This window comes from Camelus dromedarius, chromosome 16, assembly GCF_036321535.1.
Source record: "Camelus dromedarius isolate mCamDro1 chromosome 16, mCamDro1.pat, whole genome shotgun sequence".
Lineage (NCBI taxonomy): Eukaryota > Metazoa > Chordata > Mammalia > Artiodactyla > Camelidae > Camelus > Camelus dromedarius.
Window position 1 is genome coordinate 10,748,247 of NC_087451.1, and position 16,930 is coordinate 10,765,176.

General features: G+C 43.0%; 1 protein-coding gene across 4 annotated transcripts; it reads right to left on the reverse strand.

The window, feature by feature from the left end:
• Positions 1–3,035: 3,035 nt before the first annotated feature.
• On the reverse strand, positions 3,036–16,336 carry VEZF1 (vascular endothelial zinc finger 1). Of its 4 annotated transcripts, none has more exons than XM_031468072.2 (7): positions 16,163–16,324; positions 13,330–13,550; positions 10,704–11,398; positions 9,887–9,950; positions 8,577–8,778; positions 7,277–7,432; positions 3,036–4,242 (listed from the first exon to the last, which is right to left on the reverse strand). In XM_031468072.2, exons 2-7 carry the CDS (start codon positions 13,333–13,335, stop codon positions 3,815–3,817), a joined length of 1,551 nt encoding a protein of 516 aa, XP_031323932.1. In that variant the 5' UTR covers positions 13,336–13,550; positions 16,163–16,324; the 3' UTR covers positions 3,036–3,814. The 4 variants fall into 4 exon arrangements, with proteins under 4 accessions (XP_031323932.1, XP_031323933.1, XP_064351036.1 ...); XM_031468073.2 differs by having other exon boundaries at positions 8,577–8,760; positions 16,163–16,321; XM_064494966.1 differs by lacking the exon at positions 13,330–13,550 and having other exon boundaries at positions 16,163–16,336.
• Positions 16,337–16,930: the final 594 nt, after the last annotated feature.

Here is a 16,930-nt window from a genome sequence, read left to right on the forward strand (position 1 = left end):
TTTATTAGGCCAGGGAGGGGAAAGTGATTACCAGTCCATGAACACACTGGACTGTTTTGTAGTCCAACAATCCTTGAGGACATTACAGGGGAAACCTCGGCTATCCCCTCTACATCCCCAACCCAGGTCTCTCCAGAGAGGATTAACCGCAGGGCCCCTCGAGGAGTGGAGACACCTGGACAGCCAGGACGGTAAGATTAACCAGCAGCTTGGTGAAGTAACACTTCCCATTCTCAGACAAAAACAACATAAGGAACTCCTCCTCCAGCTGTTTTCACTGAGTCAATAAAGAGACTAAAGCAACTATCAGAGGAAGTTTGGAAAGCCTCAATTCTATATAAAACAGATGTAGGTATCCAAACTTTTTCTTTAAATGAATTGTCAGATCCATCTTGATTTGCTGTTTGGTGATACTGTTACTTGGGTACTTGTCATCTCTCTCTTAACAGCGTCCTTGGAGGCAGCAACCATGTCTTCTTCATCACCTTTATATGCCCTTCAGTGCCTAGCGGTGCCTGGTACCTTGTTGGTATTCAGTAGACAGCTAGTGGATCCAAATGGGTAGGGGACCCAGACTTTTCAAGTAAAGAAACTGGGTTTAGGGTATGAAAAGAAATATTTTAAACTCATCTTCTCTGGACTTCACTCAAGCTGACTGGTGGGGTCCTTGTCTTCCTGCAGCCTGTCTGGGGCATTTCCACCCTCCCTTCTCAGTGGTATCTCAATACAAGCCAGCCTGACATTAGTCCCTCGCTCTCTCTCCAGCCCAATACCAAGATGTGTACACCTGGAGAAGCAGTGCTTCAAAAATTTCTCTATCATCACAGTGAACTGGTGAAGCTTCTGAGGTATTAAGCAATCCATCATAACATTTGTGACCGGTTAACTTTAATTTGTCAAAATAAATCTGCAGTTTTTGCATGTTAGTAATACAGTGCTGGTATTGACAGGAAAAATCATCTGCTTACACAGAAACCTTCGTTTAGGAGCACACCTTAGGAGGGAAACGGATACACAATAAAAGGCAAATGCAGGCCGAGCAACGAGCCCTACAGCATAACAGGCTGGATGTCGGATTTGAGGATTATCTAGTACAGCTGTTTAGCTGCCGAGCTGATAAAGGGGAAGCTCTCAACCAGGTTACAACCAGAAGGGAAAAATAAACTCTCTGATTTTCCATGAGCGGTGGCCGTCGTGCCTTCAACACTTGGTTGAATCAGTTCATCAGCATCAAAACTCAATTCCAGTTCCAAGACACAGGAGAATTTTACCACACAACCTACTTGGCGCCCCCCCTTCAGTGGCCCACTGCCACCCTCATCCTGCCAACTCTCTCCCTCCCAAAAGACATGACGTGGCTTTGTTATTGCAGACAAGCTTCTTAAGTGAATAAAGAATGCATACAAAATAGCATTTTAACTGAAGTCATACAATGAAGTCTCACTCCTGTTTATTATACAATGAATTGATAAAACAATCATTTCTAGTATATATCTTTTTTTTTTTTAAAGAACTAATACTTTCAGGGTTCTGACGACCACACTCTAGCCTGGGGGTAGGGCCCACACCTGCCCCCACTGAGGACTGCTCCTTGGGCCACTGTGGAGGAAGCCTGGGCTGTCTCAATCATGAAGGGTTGTGACTGGCAGCCCAGCCACAGAGAGACAACAGGCCCAGCAGGCAGAGCCAGAACCTGGTCCTGGGGCTGCATACCAGGAAATGTGGGCTTCCTCCAAACATGGCCACTGCCTGCCCAGTCCAGGCCTCAGCAGGGCCATGCCCGGGCCTTCTGTACGCGAGTCCTTCCAGTAGTCCACACATAATGCTCTACATATTAAAAACAAACCATCTTGGTACTGTGGATAAGAACAGTTGTAACAAAGTCATAGCTACATATTTTTCTCTACATTTTGTTTATTGAGACAAACTAATTAAAAGGCACAAACATAGGGCATGTTTACATGGACATTATAACAAACATATACATTAAAAGTGTAGGAATGTGTTGCCTTCCTGCTAAACAGAAAGTTCCTAAGCTTTTATATATACAAAAGTTGTACAATTTAATGTCCTAAAGTACAAAAAGATCATTTATAAAATTATTTTACACTAAGTACTATTTATTTTATTTTTTACTATGTAGTTGAACCCCCTCGAACTATTTTGTATAATGACACACAGATACCTGTCCCTGATGTAGGAAGTCTGCCTCAGACGCAAGGTATTTTGATGCTTGAAACTGACAGTGGGGTATAAATGGAAGTCATCCAGTTTGATAGTCAGTCCTGCAAACATTCTGCAAGATTAACACAACTAATTTCCATTTCTCTTAACTGCAAGATTAAAAAAGAAAAAACCAAAAACATAATTGCAACTTAAAAAAAAATCACAGCGTCTTGGTTTTAGTATTGTTTTTTAAAAAACACGATGCTTTAAAAACATTAAATGTGTGGCATGATGGCGTAGAGTATCTGTTTCCCTAGCTTTTGGTTTCTACTTTATGTACAGAGATAAAACATCCTGCTAAGAAATAAAAAGCACATGTCTTAACGTGCACTATCATTGCTGGGCGTCTGCAGGGAGTGCAGACAGCTGTCTCCCTGAAAACCCCACAAAGCGGATACAAGTGTTTTTTTCAAAGGAAAAAAAAAGTGATGTCCATATTTACAAAGTTGAACAAATCTGCACAATACTTGATTAAGAAATGGAAGGAGAAATTTAAAAAAGATACACTCTGCTTGTTCTGAAGGGGCATACTACCTAGTTAGTGGTTAGAATAAAAACTGTATACAATTTAATATAAGACATAAACTCTAGTGAGCAACTAACACATCTTTCCCTGTTGAAACATCAACAGGCTCTGATTGGGAGAGAGAGGGGCATATTACATCCCAGTGCCTCCAGCGTCTTCCAATTTAAAGCAATATATTTCAACTGTTCCAAAGCACTCCTCGGCTCCTGAATAGGAGTCCCACGGCCTCTGTCTGCTGGAGTCGGCCTGTCCGCACACTTGACTTCTCCTGTCAGCTGCGGCCTTTTCTTACCAAAACACTATTTGTATATCTTGGTTTTTTTTTTTTTTTAATTTTTTAAAAAAGTCAACTACAATGCTATATTCCATCAGGATTAGTATGCTGAGCAATATTTACATCTCCAAATATCAGGTCACAATCCCTATTATATGTTGACGTTAGAATGATAAATTACCATATGCTTTGCATATCAGAGCTGGTATCACCTTTCCCATAGGGAATGCTGCCTGAAATTAACATATTCCCAAAGGTAAAATGCATATTCTCTGAAATGCATTTTATTATGACAATGCGTGTATTTACTCATAAAAACAATAAACACAGACAATTCTACACTAGCTCTCAATCTGTGGAGTTAGAACTTCAGGTTAAAATCAGCCATCCACCTTGACCATATGGGGAGAGGAGCTCTGCTAGTGTTTAGAATAAAACGATTTCTTGGGATTAGAAACAAATGCTTATTTTTCTTATTTTGAAATGGGTTTTGCTTTTTTATGATTGGTTTTAATTTGGGCATTTCATCTTGCCAACTACTATCCTGTTTAAGCAATGCTGTCAGCTAAAAGTAATTTCTGATTAAACTAAAGTGGTCCAGTGATATGTGACATACACACCCTACTTTGAACAATCCCAGCCAAATTGGAGAAAAATGCTACTACACTATTTTTTAACTAATGTAATGAAATCTCCCAATTTCATGGTTTACTTTTTGCTTTAATAAACTAAAAGTAAGTTGCTGGTAAATATTTACTTTAACCCATATTTTGACTTTATAATACTGTTTACCAAGGTGGTGATGTAGGCAAAGCTTGGGGTAAGAAAGGCATGCTCTCTACAGGCCTCATTGCTATATTGAGAGGGGCGGCTAACGTCATAGGCGTGGGCAGGTTCATCGGAGACGTGATCGTGACAGGGTGTGCTATATTCACTGGAGCAGTGACAGGGGTGGGGAGGTTGACTGGGGTAGTGAGTGTTAAAGGAGAGGTCATGGATAATGGACTGGTTATAGTTACAGGGTGCCCTATGTTCATTGGGCTGGTTATATTAACTGCACTTGAAACATTTACTGGACTTCTCATGCTCATTGCAGCTGCCACTGTGACTGGGTTTGACATAGTCCCAGACGACACAGAGGACGTTATATTGAATGGAGTAGTGAGAGTCACAGGTGTCGTAGCAGCCGTGGAGGTTTGGCACAGGTTAGCAGCTTCTAAAATAAGAAGACAAAAGGGCCTTTAGACTCTCAAAACAGTGAACACAATTCAGTTTCTGAATCAACTTCTTTTAATTAAAAAGGACAAACATTTAATAAATTAAATTACAGTTTTCTACCCCGTGGTCAACAAGAAGGGAGGATCCTTCTGAGCACAAGACTGGGGACCAGGAATCCCAGCATGAGAGCGGATCTCTTTTCTGATGCTTTGCCTCCCACAAGGACTTAGGCAACTTGTTTAGCCTAGGTGCTTCTGGTTTCGAGTTTGGATTTACTCACCTACCTCACAGTGAGGCTGGGAACATCAGTTAATTTCTGCAAGGCACTCTAGGGGGCAGAGATATCACGTAGGGCTAAGTACTCTCACTACCACTTCACGGAGTTCCTCTGAGTTCTAAAGACTTTCCTGGGAAGAGCTAAGCATCTGAAAGCCAGGCGAGCAGACTTGTTTACACAGAGTGGGCGACGGTCACACAATAACAGATAATCAGAAAAGTCTTCTCAGAAGGCACACGGTAACTAGCAGTAAGGTGTGTGTCCTCCGTGCTATGTATTCTAAAGCCTTCTCAGAAGTGAAGCCATATTCTGTTGTTTTAAAAATCCATTAAGCAGGGATTAATAAGCTATTTTAGTATCATCCGCTTATTTCAGTCTTACAAAAATCATTTCAGTTAAATAATTCTGTTGTTTGTGGTTGTTTCTTAACTACATTAAGAAAGAATATGCGTCCCTCGTAGTTTCACGTTCTTCTCCCAACTCCCGCTTCTTTTTCCCTTTCTGATGCTGACATAATCACATACTTTATGCCTGTCATTTAACTGCACATATTACACACACCACCAACCATACCAAGCAGGACTAACCAGGCTAGGAGAGCTGGCAGTGAGTTGGGGGGACCTGGGTCCTTGTTATCAACAAAGCCTGGGCACTTCTTAAGGAAACTTCCCTCAGAGGTGACACCCCCCCCAGCCCCACCCCTCAACAAAATTCAGCACCACCTGCTGGTGTGTCAGAAAAGAGCAGTAACAAGACAGATGGGGGTGCTGGCTGTGACCTGGTGTCAAAACGAAAAAATGCATTTGAGACATAAAGACAGAGGGTTGCACACATGACACACATGGGTCAAATCACCTCAGATGGACCCCTGAGTCGATGAGCAGCCCTTTCTTGATCAGTATGATGGAACCTCAGCATTACTCCATGCTCCACATCAGGGATTCCCAAACCTGGCTGATGATCAAAATCATTTATCCAGGGGGATTTTTTTTTTAATGGCTTCCCAGAAAATTCAATCCTGTGATTTAGACGGAACCTGGGAAATCCGTATTTTTAAAAAGCTCCTGAGGTGATGATATGATTGTCATCCAGGTTTGGAAACTTAGGTTACCTTATTTAAGCCCCAAATTTAAGGGACGTGCTGATTTATGTTCAGGTTTTCAGGTCAGGAGTCTCTTCTCCCCACAAATGTGGTATTCACTAACATGAGTTTCTAACATCAGAGATCGTTTCCAAAGAGATCCACGCTACAAATGGGAATACAATAGCATTTTGTTTCATGGGGGTCAGAAGATGAGTTGAACAACTGAGACTTATTGTGCAAGCACACTGAAATACAATACCAAACAGAAGGGTGCAGAAAAAAAGAGAATGAGGAAGAAAACCAACTCACTTTCGAGGTGATGGTAGCATTGCTAAAAATATTGCTTCCACCAAACGAGTTTTCGCTCTCCCATGTGCCATCTCCCCACCTCTCCTCCCACGTTTTCTTTTTAATCTAACCTTACTCTTTTCTGTAACTTAAGTACTTTTACTTCTTAAGTAAAACATCCTTCATAATATGCTTTCAACTCACTATGCAATTATCATAGCCTATAAACACATATAAATATTTCTCTCCTACCCCCCACTTCTCCACCCCTACTCCTGATACAAAACATTTTGTCAAAATAATGACAAATAATCATTTGGAAGACAGGAATAAGCAGCACCTGAGGCAGAGGGGGAAGCCTATCTGAACTGCTGCACTCTTTTCCTCCAGTGCCAGATGTATATGAAAAGAGTGCTATTCCTTTTATCTTTATCCAAGTCCGGGATGTTTGGAAGGGATCTGAGGAAGAGGACAGTCACACTACATGAAAGCAAAGAATGGAAGAAACTACACAGCAGAGGAATTACAGCAGAGTCTACATGCAGAGGATTCCTTATACATTTAAAGTAAACAGTAAGACATGACAGGGATGAGGGAGGAAAAATGGAATTTAGGAAATCTGTCCTGTGGCTGATGATAAACTGTCAAAATGATTTAACTGAAATGGCTGCACAAGAGTCCAGAAGCCAAAGCTACAATTAGTAAGTTAAAAAGCTGTTTTGAAAACTGATATACCAACTGATTCTTTACAGGATGTATGTGGGAGAAAAACAAACCATTCTCAATTTTAATAACAATTACAGTCAAGTCACTAACAACTGACATACGTTCATGTTAAGCTAATGCCAGCCCCAGTGACAGACTGAATGAGATTAAGGGTGAGACCAAGAGAAAAGGCAGCAGCATTACGAAGTCTGAAACACGTAAAAAAGAAGACAATTCAGGAAGAACACTAAAGAGCAGAAAATAGCAGTTGTAAGAAAATGAACTTTCATACACACAAGGATAAGTTCACCTACCTCTGAAAGTGGGAGTATTTTAGAAACAAAGGAAAAAAGAGCCCTTAATGCATGGAGGCTGACACAAAAATAAGCATAAAAAAGGGACTCTGGGCATACTGAGCAAAGGGCTCCAAATTTGTAACAAAAAAGTAAACCAAGAGAAACAACATGACAAGAAATACCGAGAATTTTTATTTCCTAGTAAAAAAATTTATCTGGAAGCTTGGAAGCTTTGTTGCCAATAACTTTACCAGGTGTTTCCCAGCATATACAGTATGTCCACAAAGTGCTCTCCTCGCGGTGGCTGTGACGTTGCCCACTCAGCGTACCTCAGGGACGCACTCCTCCAGCCACGCGCGGAGCGCTGGCAGCCTCGTCTTACCTTTCTTCCTTGCTTTGACAGCTTCTTCCCACAGCCTCAGTGTCTCCACCTGCTTCCCCGGCCAGCTGCTCACGTGCTGCTGCTGCTGCTGCTGCTGCTGCTGCTGTTGCTGCTGCTGCTGCTGCTTCTGGCTGCTGGTCTCCTCGCTCATGCATGCTGCCCCCAAGACAAACCAGAAACACTCCATTTACCTTGAAAAAGTGCAGCTATCTTTTCAAAATCGGAAACTTCAGATACTCTGACTCCTCACAACCCCTCTGATTGTTACCATTTGACTGGACAGTTTTTACTACAGTGCATCTTGTTTGCTGCTTCTGTCTATATTGGTCAACTAGGTAAATTTTAAAAATCTAGAGCTAGGGAAAACCAATGTAAAAAAGAAAAGAATTCTTTGCTACATTAAAAAGCAAGTGTCTTTTAGAATGGAACTTGGGTAATTTTAGCACAGAATAATTAATGTTCATCGAAGTATCCAACATATACCTGGTTACTTGACCACAACAATGTACACTAAAAGTAAATTTGTATGAAGTCTGACACGCTAGATAATAAACCTAATGTACTTACAAAGAAGCAAAAATGAAAGATTACACTTTTTTCTGGTGGTAGGGGAGATCTTAAACAAAAAACCTGGGTAAACACAAGTGATGAACTTTATCCACAAGCCCGTGGATAGTCTACCTTCAACTCTGAATTTATGGTAAGCAAAATATTTAACACTTCAAATGGATATGATATCCTATTTCTCTGTAGATTTGGGTTTGAAAAGTAAGCTTATTTAACACTGCTTTTATCCTTAGGTTATTAAGGACATGTTATTAACACAATCAGGAGTTCGGTGGCACTTGAGCTTGAGAATCTTCCTAACATTAAATAAAAACAATTCAAACTGCCAAGCAGGAGACGCAGCTTCCTAGTAGCCTTCTGTTGCCACAATTCTAACACACTAGAGCTTTTAATTCAAACCCCATAGAAGAAGAGACAGATTGAAAAATAGCTGCAGGGAAAATGTGCTCTTTTAACATGGGTGTTATTAGTAGCCAAGTACAAGATTAAAAGCAAAATCAGTGGAGAATTTATCAATACCATCTGCAAACATGCATGTAAAGTGTATTTCCAAATTAATATACACTCTCTTTTGATGCATGTCTGCATACTTTAGTAACAGGAGGAAACACATAAAATGAACATTAATATAGTCCTGAGAACACAAGTGAAAAATACCTTCAATACATTATAAAAACATCTAGATTCTGTCAATCCAAAATGAAAAAAAAAAAAAATTTGAAGTGTCACCTACTTTTACTGATGCCTTGTTTACATGTATTACAGTTGATGCTTTGGCTCTGCCCGTGCGTCTTTAAGTGGCTGGTGATGTATGCTGCACTCAGGAGCTTTCCGCAGATGTTACAGGATACCTTGCCTTCGTGGCGCACCATGTGTGTCCGCAGTCTGTCTTTGGTGGCAAAGGCAGCAGTGCATGTCTGCATGAGGGAGGAAAACTTTTTTTAAATATAGACTATCCTGTTCTACTCATTTTAAAGTACGTTATATTCTAGGTATTAACCTATCCATGTCAGCAAGCAGACTGAATTAGCTGAATTTTCATGGCATGTGTTACCTAGAACTGTACTCTTAACAAAACATTTGGTGAATTTTAGACTCTTACAAATTTGGGGGGGGGGGGAGAAAAAAAATATCAACAGAGTAGTGAAAAGATGTGAGCTTCAGAGTCATTTAAACCTGGATTTAAATCCAGCTCCCTCAATCACTAAACAGTGTGATACTGAGCAAGTTAGCTAACCTGTCCGAATTTTTTTCTTCATCTGTAATGAGGACAATAATACCTACCTCACAAAATTACTGGTGGATTAAGAGCCTGGCCCAAGGCCTCACACATAGTAGGTGCTTACTAAGTGACACTAGCTTCCTTCCTCCAACTGAATTTTTCTTAGAATTCAAATCATTTACTTAATAAAATCAGTCATTAACAAATTTAACTACAAGGAGCACAAAAAGATTTTCAGCAACAAACCAGAATTACTGATGCCTAAAACAGTCATTTGCTTTAGCAAGATTCTTAACATTTTTTTCTTAACATTTTCAATATCACAACTTATATAAAATAAAATCATTAACACGAGTAGATTTTTAAACAACTGGAAAATGCTCCAATTTGCCAATATCAGAGAAAAATCCAGTAAGTGATAACATTTGGGAGAAAATTCATACTTTCTTCTACTGCATTTAAAACAACCTCAACCATCAGCCCAGAAATTAATTTAAAGCATTTCATTCGTTTATTCATTTCAAATACAAAGCGACCTTTGCAAAGACAATAAATGTTTTTTTATATAACAATAAATACTGTTGCCCAAGGAAACGGAAATGTAGCTTCACAAAAACAGCATATTTACATTTTCAAATGATCTTGTCTCACAGAAACAGAAGCTGTCATTTATATTTTATAAAACTAGAATTCAAATGGACCACATTTATTCAAGTCAGTGATTTTAAGACTATTTAAAAACGGTGAGATTTGATTGGCTCAGATCTTCTGGATAATGTGCATTAAGTGCTACACTAAGGATAAGTCATTTTAACTCTTACTTGGCATTTGAAGGGTCTTTCTGTTGAATGGACATGTTTTACGTGACAGCTTAAGTGGTCAGGCCTGTGAAAGAGAGTTTCAAGAGAAGATGTAATGGAACACACACAGAGAAATGCTACTTACTGTGATGTTTACATGCTTGGCAGATTTGGGTGGGGGACATTTTAAAGAAAGCTAGCAGAATTACCAACTCCCCCGCCCCCCGTGCAAGTCTCCTTACCTCTCTTACCATAATCAAAAGTCTTAGTCCTTTACCTGTTAATTTTCTCTCCTAGTCAACATTAAACCATATTAGGTCTTTATTCTTTACAAGGACAAAATACCCAAAGTATAGTCCTAACACTTGCCAGAGACAACTTGTACTATATTAACTTTAAAAGGCTTTTAAAAATGAAAATTAGTGAAATGTTAGTAACCACAGAAAAGTGGAAAAAATGTTCTCTTAAAAACTTCAAGAGTATCCAAGGTCATGCCAACTTTCAGGATATGTTTCTTTGTTTTGTGCAGTGAACCTCATGTCTAGTCACCCAACTGAATTGAAAACTGATGGTTTTGCAGCTTTGGTAAGAAGTACTTATGTGCCAAATGAAGGCCTGAGTCCATCAAGGTACTCTTTAAATGAAATAAGTTAATCACTACGTCACCACTTGTCAACCACACCAAACTGAAATTAGACCTGAAGGTATAATACTTCATCTGTCACCAATCTCCTCTAACAACACAAGCCTGCACATACCTATTCTCACATAAACCTTTTAGATTACACAGAGATCACACTGAAACCATAATGGAAAAAAGCAAAGCAAAATGCAGTACCTCGAGAAGCCTTTCCCACAAACACTGCAAGTATAGGGTTTGGTGATGCCTCCTTCATGAGACCTCACATGGTAAGTCATCCGGTCCTTCCTCTTGAAGCGCTGATTACAAATAGGACACTCGAAAGGCTTTTCGTCCGAATGGGAGAGCTTGTGCCGATTGAGGTGGTACACGTCTCGGAAGGCCTTCCCACACATCTCACAAGCATGGTTCTTCTTGACAGGCTTACTGGGTTTCTTGACAGACTGGGTCACAGGCATAGCTGTGGTGCTGGCACTGCTGCTGGGGTTGGTGCCCGAGGAAGATGTAGTGACTGTTGACAAGATGCCTGCAATGGTTGAGACCAACGAAGTTCGGCTGCTGTCCCCAGCGATGGTGGAGATAAGGGGAACCACCGTGGTGGGGGTTTTCTTTGGCCGGGACACCAACTTGATGCCTGTGTGGCAGGACTCGTGGCGCCTCAGGTGATAGCTGTCCCTGAAAGCTTTACTGCAGTAAGTGCACACAAAGGAAGTTTTGGGTTTTTCTTTTTTAATCCCAATGGCATCCTTTAATGTTTCTGGAGCAGCCTGAGGTTTCTGAGTTATTGGTATTGGAAGCAATGGTTTCTGATCAGGGGGCTCCACAGCAGAGCTCAGGAGGGGCAGCAAGCTGTTCTGTGCTGCCTGCTGTTGGTGATGGGAGGCTTCATGGGCCTAAAACCAAACATTTACACTTCAGAAACTCAGCCTCTCATAATGACCTTCAAAATTCAACATGCTTCAGACAACAGAGACCAGAACAAACAATCAAAGAGCCTACAAGCTACTCTCTGCAGCAGAGATCCAGCAATCACCTAGGTACTCTCAGAGCTCCCAATACAAAGCATTAAAATCACTGCACAGACACAAAACTTTTGCGAATACGCTGCTGACAGTGATCTTGCTCTCAAACAGCTGAATAAACTACACACCACCCTGGTTCATAAGGGACACAGCAGCTGATGAAGTCACTTTGCATTAGTCTGTCAGTGTCAAAACCAAGTTTAAATAACTTGTCAAAAAATTACCCTCCAGACTTAAGTATTTAACAGTACCTTATAACACTAATGCACAAAACACACACTCACATACAAACACATATATACAAGTAGTCATCTACTTGTCTACTTTACCTAGAAAAAGTAATGCATTGTGTCTCTCCCTTTCCATCAGAAAACCGTTAGTGACTGAGGAAAGAGGCTGTTGCTAAGTGACAAAAAGAATCTAGTTCTCTGAATACATATGCCAGTTGTTAAGTTTACTTTGAAAGTTTTCACTTAACTCTACTGAAGATTTGATTGAAATGAAACCTGCAATTAATCAACCTGGAAGGCATTTGTGAAGGCAGCTCACAGCAGAACACCTGCCCGTTGTTTCTCAGTTCATGTACTCTTACACTAAAGTCTATATCCTTTAGCAACACTAGCTGTTCAAACCCTCAACTCTCTCAGACAGACTAGTAAGAGGAAATAAACTATAAATTATTAAAATTCCTTTCATTTTCATCTTCTTCCAGCAGTTGTAGATTTCATTAAAGTATCAGACATTTGCTGTTATAATGTGCTGCTCCACTCCAAAACTGGAGGCTGGCCACTGCCTGGAAATTTTCTTTAGCTGCACTGAAACCAAAATTTCACTGTGGATCAGGTTCTTGGTATTTATGAGGAGTTACTCTCTTGGTTTTTTGATTCTTCCAAAATTCTCCACACCTCCATACTGATAAACATTTAGGAAATGATGGGGAAAAAATTCCTGAAATAGTTCTTCCTAGTATGTTGTACTTGATCGACATTATTTTTGAAACTCTTGACAGTGAGCCCAAGCTCCTGTGCTTGAGTTTTGTAATCCTAAAAGGATACAGGCACTCAGAGGTAAGAGTTCCAAATATTTTAAGCATACAATGTCCTAGGAAGGGTCTATCCCATCATCTTAGAAGCTCTAGACACTTTTTTACCCTTCTCACTGTATAATCTTAAGACCTGCAGTTAACTCTATTAAGGAGAAAAAAAACACGGAGACAGACACACTCACACAGAGCCTCCCCTCCCCCCGCCCCCAACAGACAAAAACATCTACTACACGTTGCTCGATGTTTACTTGATGGCAGGACAACAGCTAAAACAGCTAAGCCTGGAACCAGACTCCCCCAAATCATTAGGAGGTGTGGTATCCAGAATTACCACTTGCAATGTAATAATTCTGACTGAATCTCCCTTTGAGTCCTGGAAGTACTCAATAGAAATTGTATGCTTACTTATGAGTATCTTTCTGGACTTAGTGCTCACACTGAATTACAGTCCACTTTTAATTTAATTTATGGAGCTCCTGGAACTATCAGGCGCTACCCAAGTAACATTGGTAGAAACTTTATAGAATTTGGACTCTGATCTAACCCCCTTTCCAACCTGGCTGTAGGACACCCAAGTTTCCATACAGTATACAAACAGTTAATAGCTGAAGATAGCTCAAGATATACAATTTCAAAGGCTAACAGATCAGATAATAGGGAACACAAATCTTCTGGACAAAGTTCAGACTTACAGTGTTTAGAGGCATTTTTCAATTCTAAACAACCATTAGTTCGATGGAGTACTAAAAGCACTTACTGCCATTTTACCAATTCAGATGTCTGTGGCAACATAAAGTATTTTTACAGCATTGCTGAAGCTCACTCTCACACGAGGGTCACACCAGGTCCCTGCTTCTTGGGTGAAATGCTGTAGGAGGCCTCGACCACTACGGGAATCACTTTCTGAGGATTCCTAGGATCCCCACACTTCTATATGAAGCCTTCTAAGAGGGGAACTGGGTTTCCCCAACTTGTTCTCTGGGGGAGAGACAGAGTAAAATAACAACCATTGCCTGCCTTCAGTTAAGTGATTTTTAAAAATATATAACTTCTGGGTAGACTTTTATTTGACTAGCATCATCAAAACAAAGTTTTAATTTTATCTCCCATCTCTTTCAATTACAAGGCTCTTTTTTTTTTTAAAACCCTGCCCAAGCTTTCCTTTTTCTGGGGACGGCAAGAAACAAAAATAAAACAGAAATGTTATTTCATCACCCAGGGTGGTAGGATATGGCACCATGAAATCTCCAGTGCCAGAGGATAAGATTTTGTACTGAAAGAAATTAGCATCAGTGAGTCATATCTTGAATGTCCTGTTAGGAGAATCATCCATCAAACATTTTAACAGCTATGGCTTTCACTTTCCACCAGGTTACTTGGAAATCAAGCAGGTATTAAACTGTTTTAAAATATAAATTCAATGGGATGCTCCAGAAAACAAATGAGAGACTTTAACTCTCTTATTTCCCCAGTGAAAATTACTTAAAACTGGAACTGAGTAAGTCTATTCATACCTTTCCAGAGAAAAGACTGAAATATTCTCTTTACCCATTCAACTGTCCTCGGCTCTAAATTATAAGTTTTCCAACAATTTTCACTGCACACATTGCCAAGCCCAGGATCAAATATTAGCTTTCACACTTCTCCATCAGGTGGAAAAAAAGATTTTAGTAGCTGAAAAAAATTGAATAATATAAAAATCTAATTAAAAAGTTGATCAATAAATGCTTGGCATTTGCTTTATCCAGGAAAGAAGTAATAAAAGTATTCCAAAAGATTTTTTAGCTAGTTTCCCAAAAATTAATTACAGGTTTTCCCCTCATATAAAGAACTCTCATTTTTTTCAATCTCCATGAAGTTTATAGAGAACACGTTTAATATGGTAAATCTAAACCATCCCTCATGTGAAAATCACTTCACTGACCCATTAATTCCATATTTTAAAATAACCATTTGAAAGCTTTTTCTAGAGAGGGCATTTGCCACCTTTACACCAACCTGGATGCTAGTTAGTTATATACCACATCTTTTCCAGCATTTTTAAGTTGACTTATCACATTATCAAGCTCATCAAAGCACAGTACTAGCTCAGAATGAAAAAAGGGCCAAGTCAGTGAATTCTGTACTTTTGAATATATTCAATTTTAAGAAGCCCGAATATATTCCAACAATTACTTGAAAATCAAATTACTCACATTTTAAAGAATATGTCTTAAAACAATAAACCACCCCTACGAAATAGGCAGTGTTTGAATTAACCAGCTCCCTTTATTAACTCCACTGGGATAGGTCCAGTGGCTGGGAGGATTATTTGAAAATTCTGCATCCGTTCCTGGTTAGCTCCAAAAGGTCTCAAGCGCCCAAGCTACGCGTTTGGGATTTCACGAAGTTATTCAAAGAAGGAAAATAACTGAGAGAGGCGGGAAGAATGCACTTAAAGTGACGAGCTTCCTAACCTCCTCTGGTTCCGAAGTTTCCCCGTGAGCTCATCACTACTGCCCACTAACTGGTTCGTTTGCAAAGAAACGAAGCAGAGGAAGAAAAAGAAAAAAAAAAAAGTTCTCGGTCTTCTAAATAGGGGTCCCCTCCTAAAGTGGGCGGGCAAGAGAACTGCCAGCGTATCGGCTACAGTCACCTTCAAGTTTCTTCCAAAAAGTGAAGACCAACACCCCATGAATGACTCATCTGGGGGCTTTGTAAGCGGACTTTGTTTGCTCTCTCCACTTGCCGTCTCCCCCACTTGGTTGGAGGAAACGTTCGAGGTGGGACGAGAGAGAAAGGCGCCCCGGGAGAAGGTGGGGCCTCCCGGAGTCCCGGCCGCCCCCGTGCCCACCCCCCCGGCCGGGGGATTCCCCGGGCTGAATGGGACGGCGGGAGAGCTGGACAGAGGGAGAGGGTGTCAGCTGCCAAGGCTCGGCAGAGGCTTGGGAAAGAAAAAACATAAATCCGGTGAAAAAGTTTGGGGAGAGCATACACATTCATAACACCCCCCCAACTGGGTAAACATGGGGGGGCGGCGGGAAGGGGGAGTGGCGGGGAGCCCAGGGACACTCGCTACTCGCGGGGATGGGGGGGTCAGAAAGTCAACACGCACACACACAAAAAGCGGAGAGGGAGGTGAAAAGGAGGGAGAGCGAGCGAAAGATGGATGAAGTGGGGGGGGAACTAACACTAGGGACCCCCCTCACCCCACGGTGCGGGCCCGGGCCCGGCGCGCCGTGGCCAAGCGGACCGCGCTATCCAGCGGCCCGGCGCCCTCCTTTCTCTGGGCCGCGGGTGGTGACAGCGACTGGCCTCCTCCCTTCCCCTTCAGGGCGGGAGGGAAGGGTGTGTGCGTGTGCGTGTGTGTGCTGGGGGGGCCCGGGGTTCACCCCGAGGCCTGCTCTCTCCCCCGCACCCCGTGAGGCCGCCTCCTTTCACCTCAGCAGCCCCGCTCCGGCGGGGCGGGCGGGCGGAAAAACAAAGGGGGATTAAGGCCGGGCCGGAGAGCGGAGCCGGGAGGGAGGGGAGGAGCGCCCGCCCGCCCGCCCGCCAGCCCGGGGCCCGGCCCCCCTGTCCCCCCCGTGCCCCCCCGGGGGGGCCCCCAGTACCTGGAACAGGAACGCGGTCCAGTTGGCCTCCATGGCTGTGGCGGCCGACCCCCCTCCTCCCCACTCCCCCCGCTCGGGGAGCCTCCTCAGCCGGAGGAGGCGACAACAAAGCGGCGGCGGCGGCGGCGGCAGCGGCAACGGCGGCTCCTCAACATGGCAGCGCCGAGCGCGGCCACTTCCGGTAACCTCCGGGACGCACCACCGCCGCGGCGAGCGCGGGCGGGGGGGGAGCCCCGACCCGGCCGCCGCCGCCCCCAGTGGCCCGGACCCCTCCCGGGCGTCTTCGCGGCCGGCTTGCCGCCTCGGAGCTCAGCCAGTGCCCGCTGGCGGTGGGGTCAGGGTCCCCGCGGGGGGGCTGGGGTGGGGCCGGGGGCGGGGATGGGGCGCGGCGTCCCCCCCCGCGGGGGTGTGTGGTGCTGCGGTCCGTGGCTCAGGCAGCTGGAGCAGGGGGAGCTCAGGAGAGAAGATGGAGGACGCCAGGGTCTGGCGCCGGCTCGCTGGGCACGGCGGGGCCGGCTCCCGTGACTCAAACCTGGTGCCCAGCAGCATCGCGTCCCTATCAGACCCTGAGCGGAAGGCATAGGCCACGGCGGTCACCCGGCTCTTCAGTCCCTTATGCGCAGCACAACCCCCACCTCCAGATTGGGGAAAGCCCCTTCGACTTGGAGCGTCTCTCGGCTCAGCTATTTCATCCCAGCGAAACCTTCCGCGTTCGTGCTATGATATGCATCTAACTCTGAGCGGCCTTCCAACTCAAGCAGGGAATCC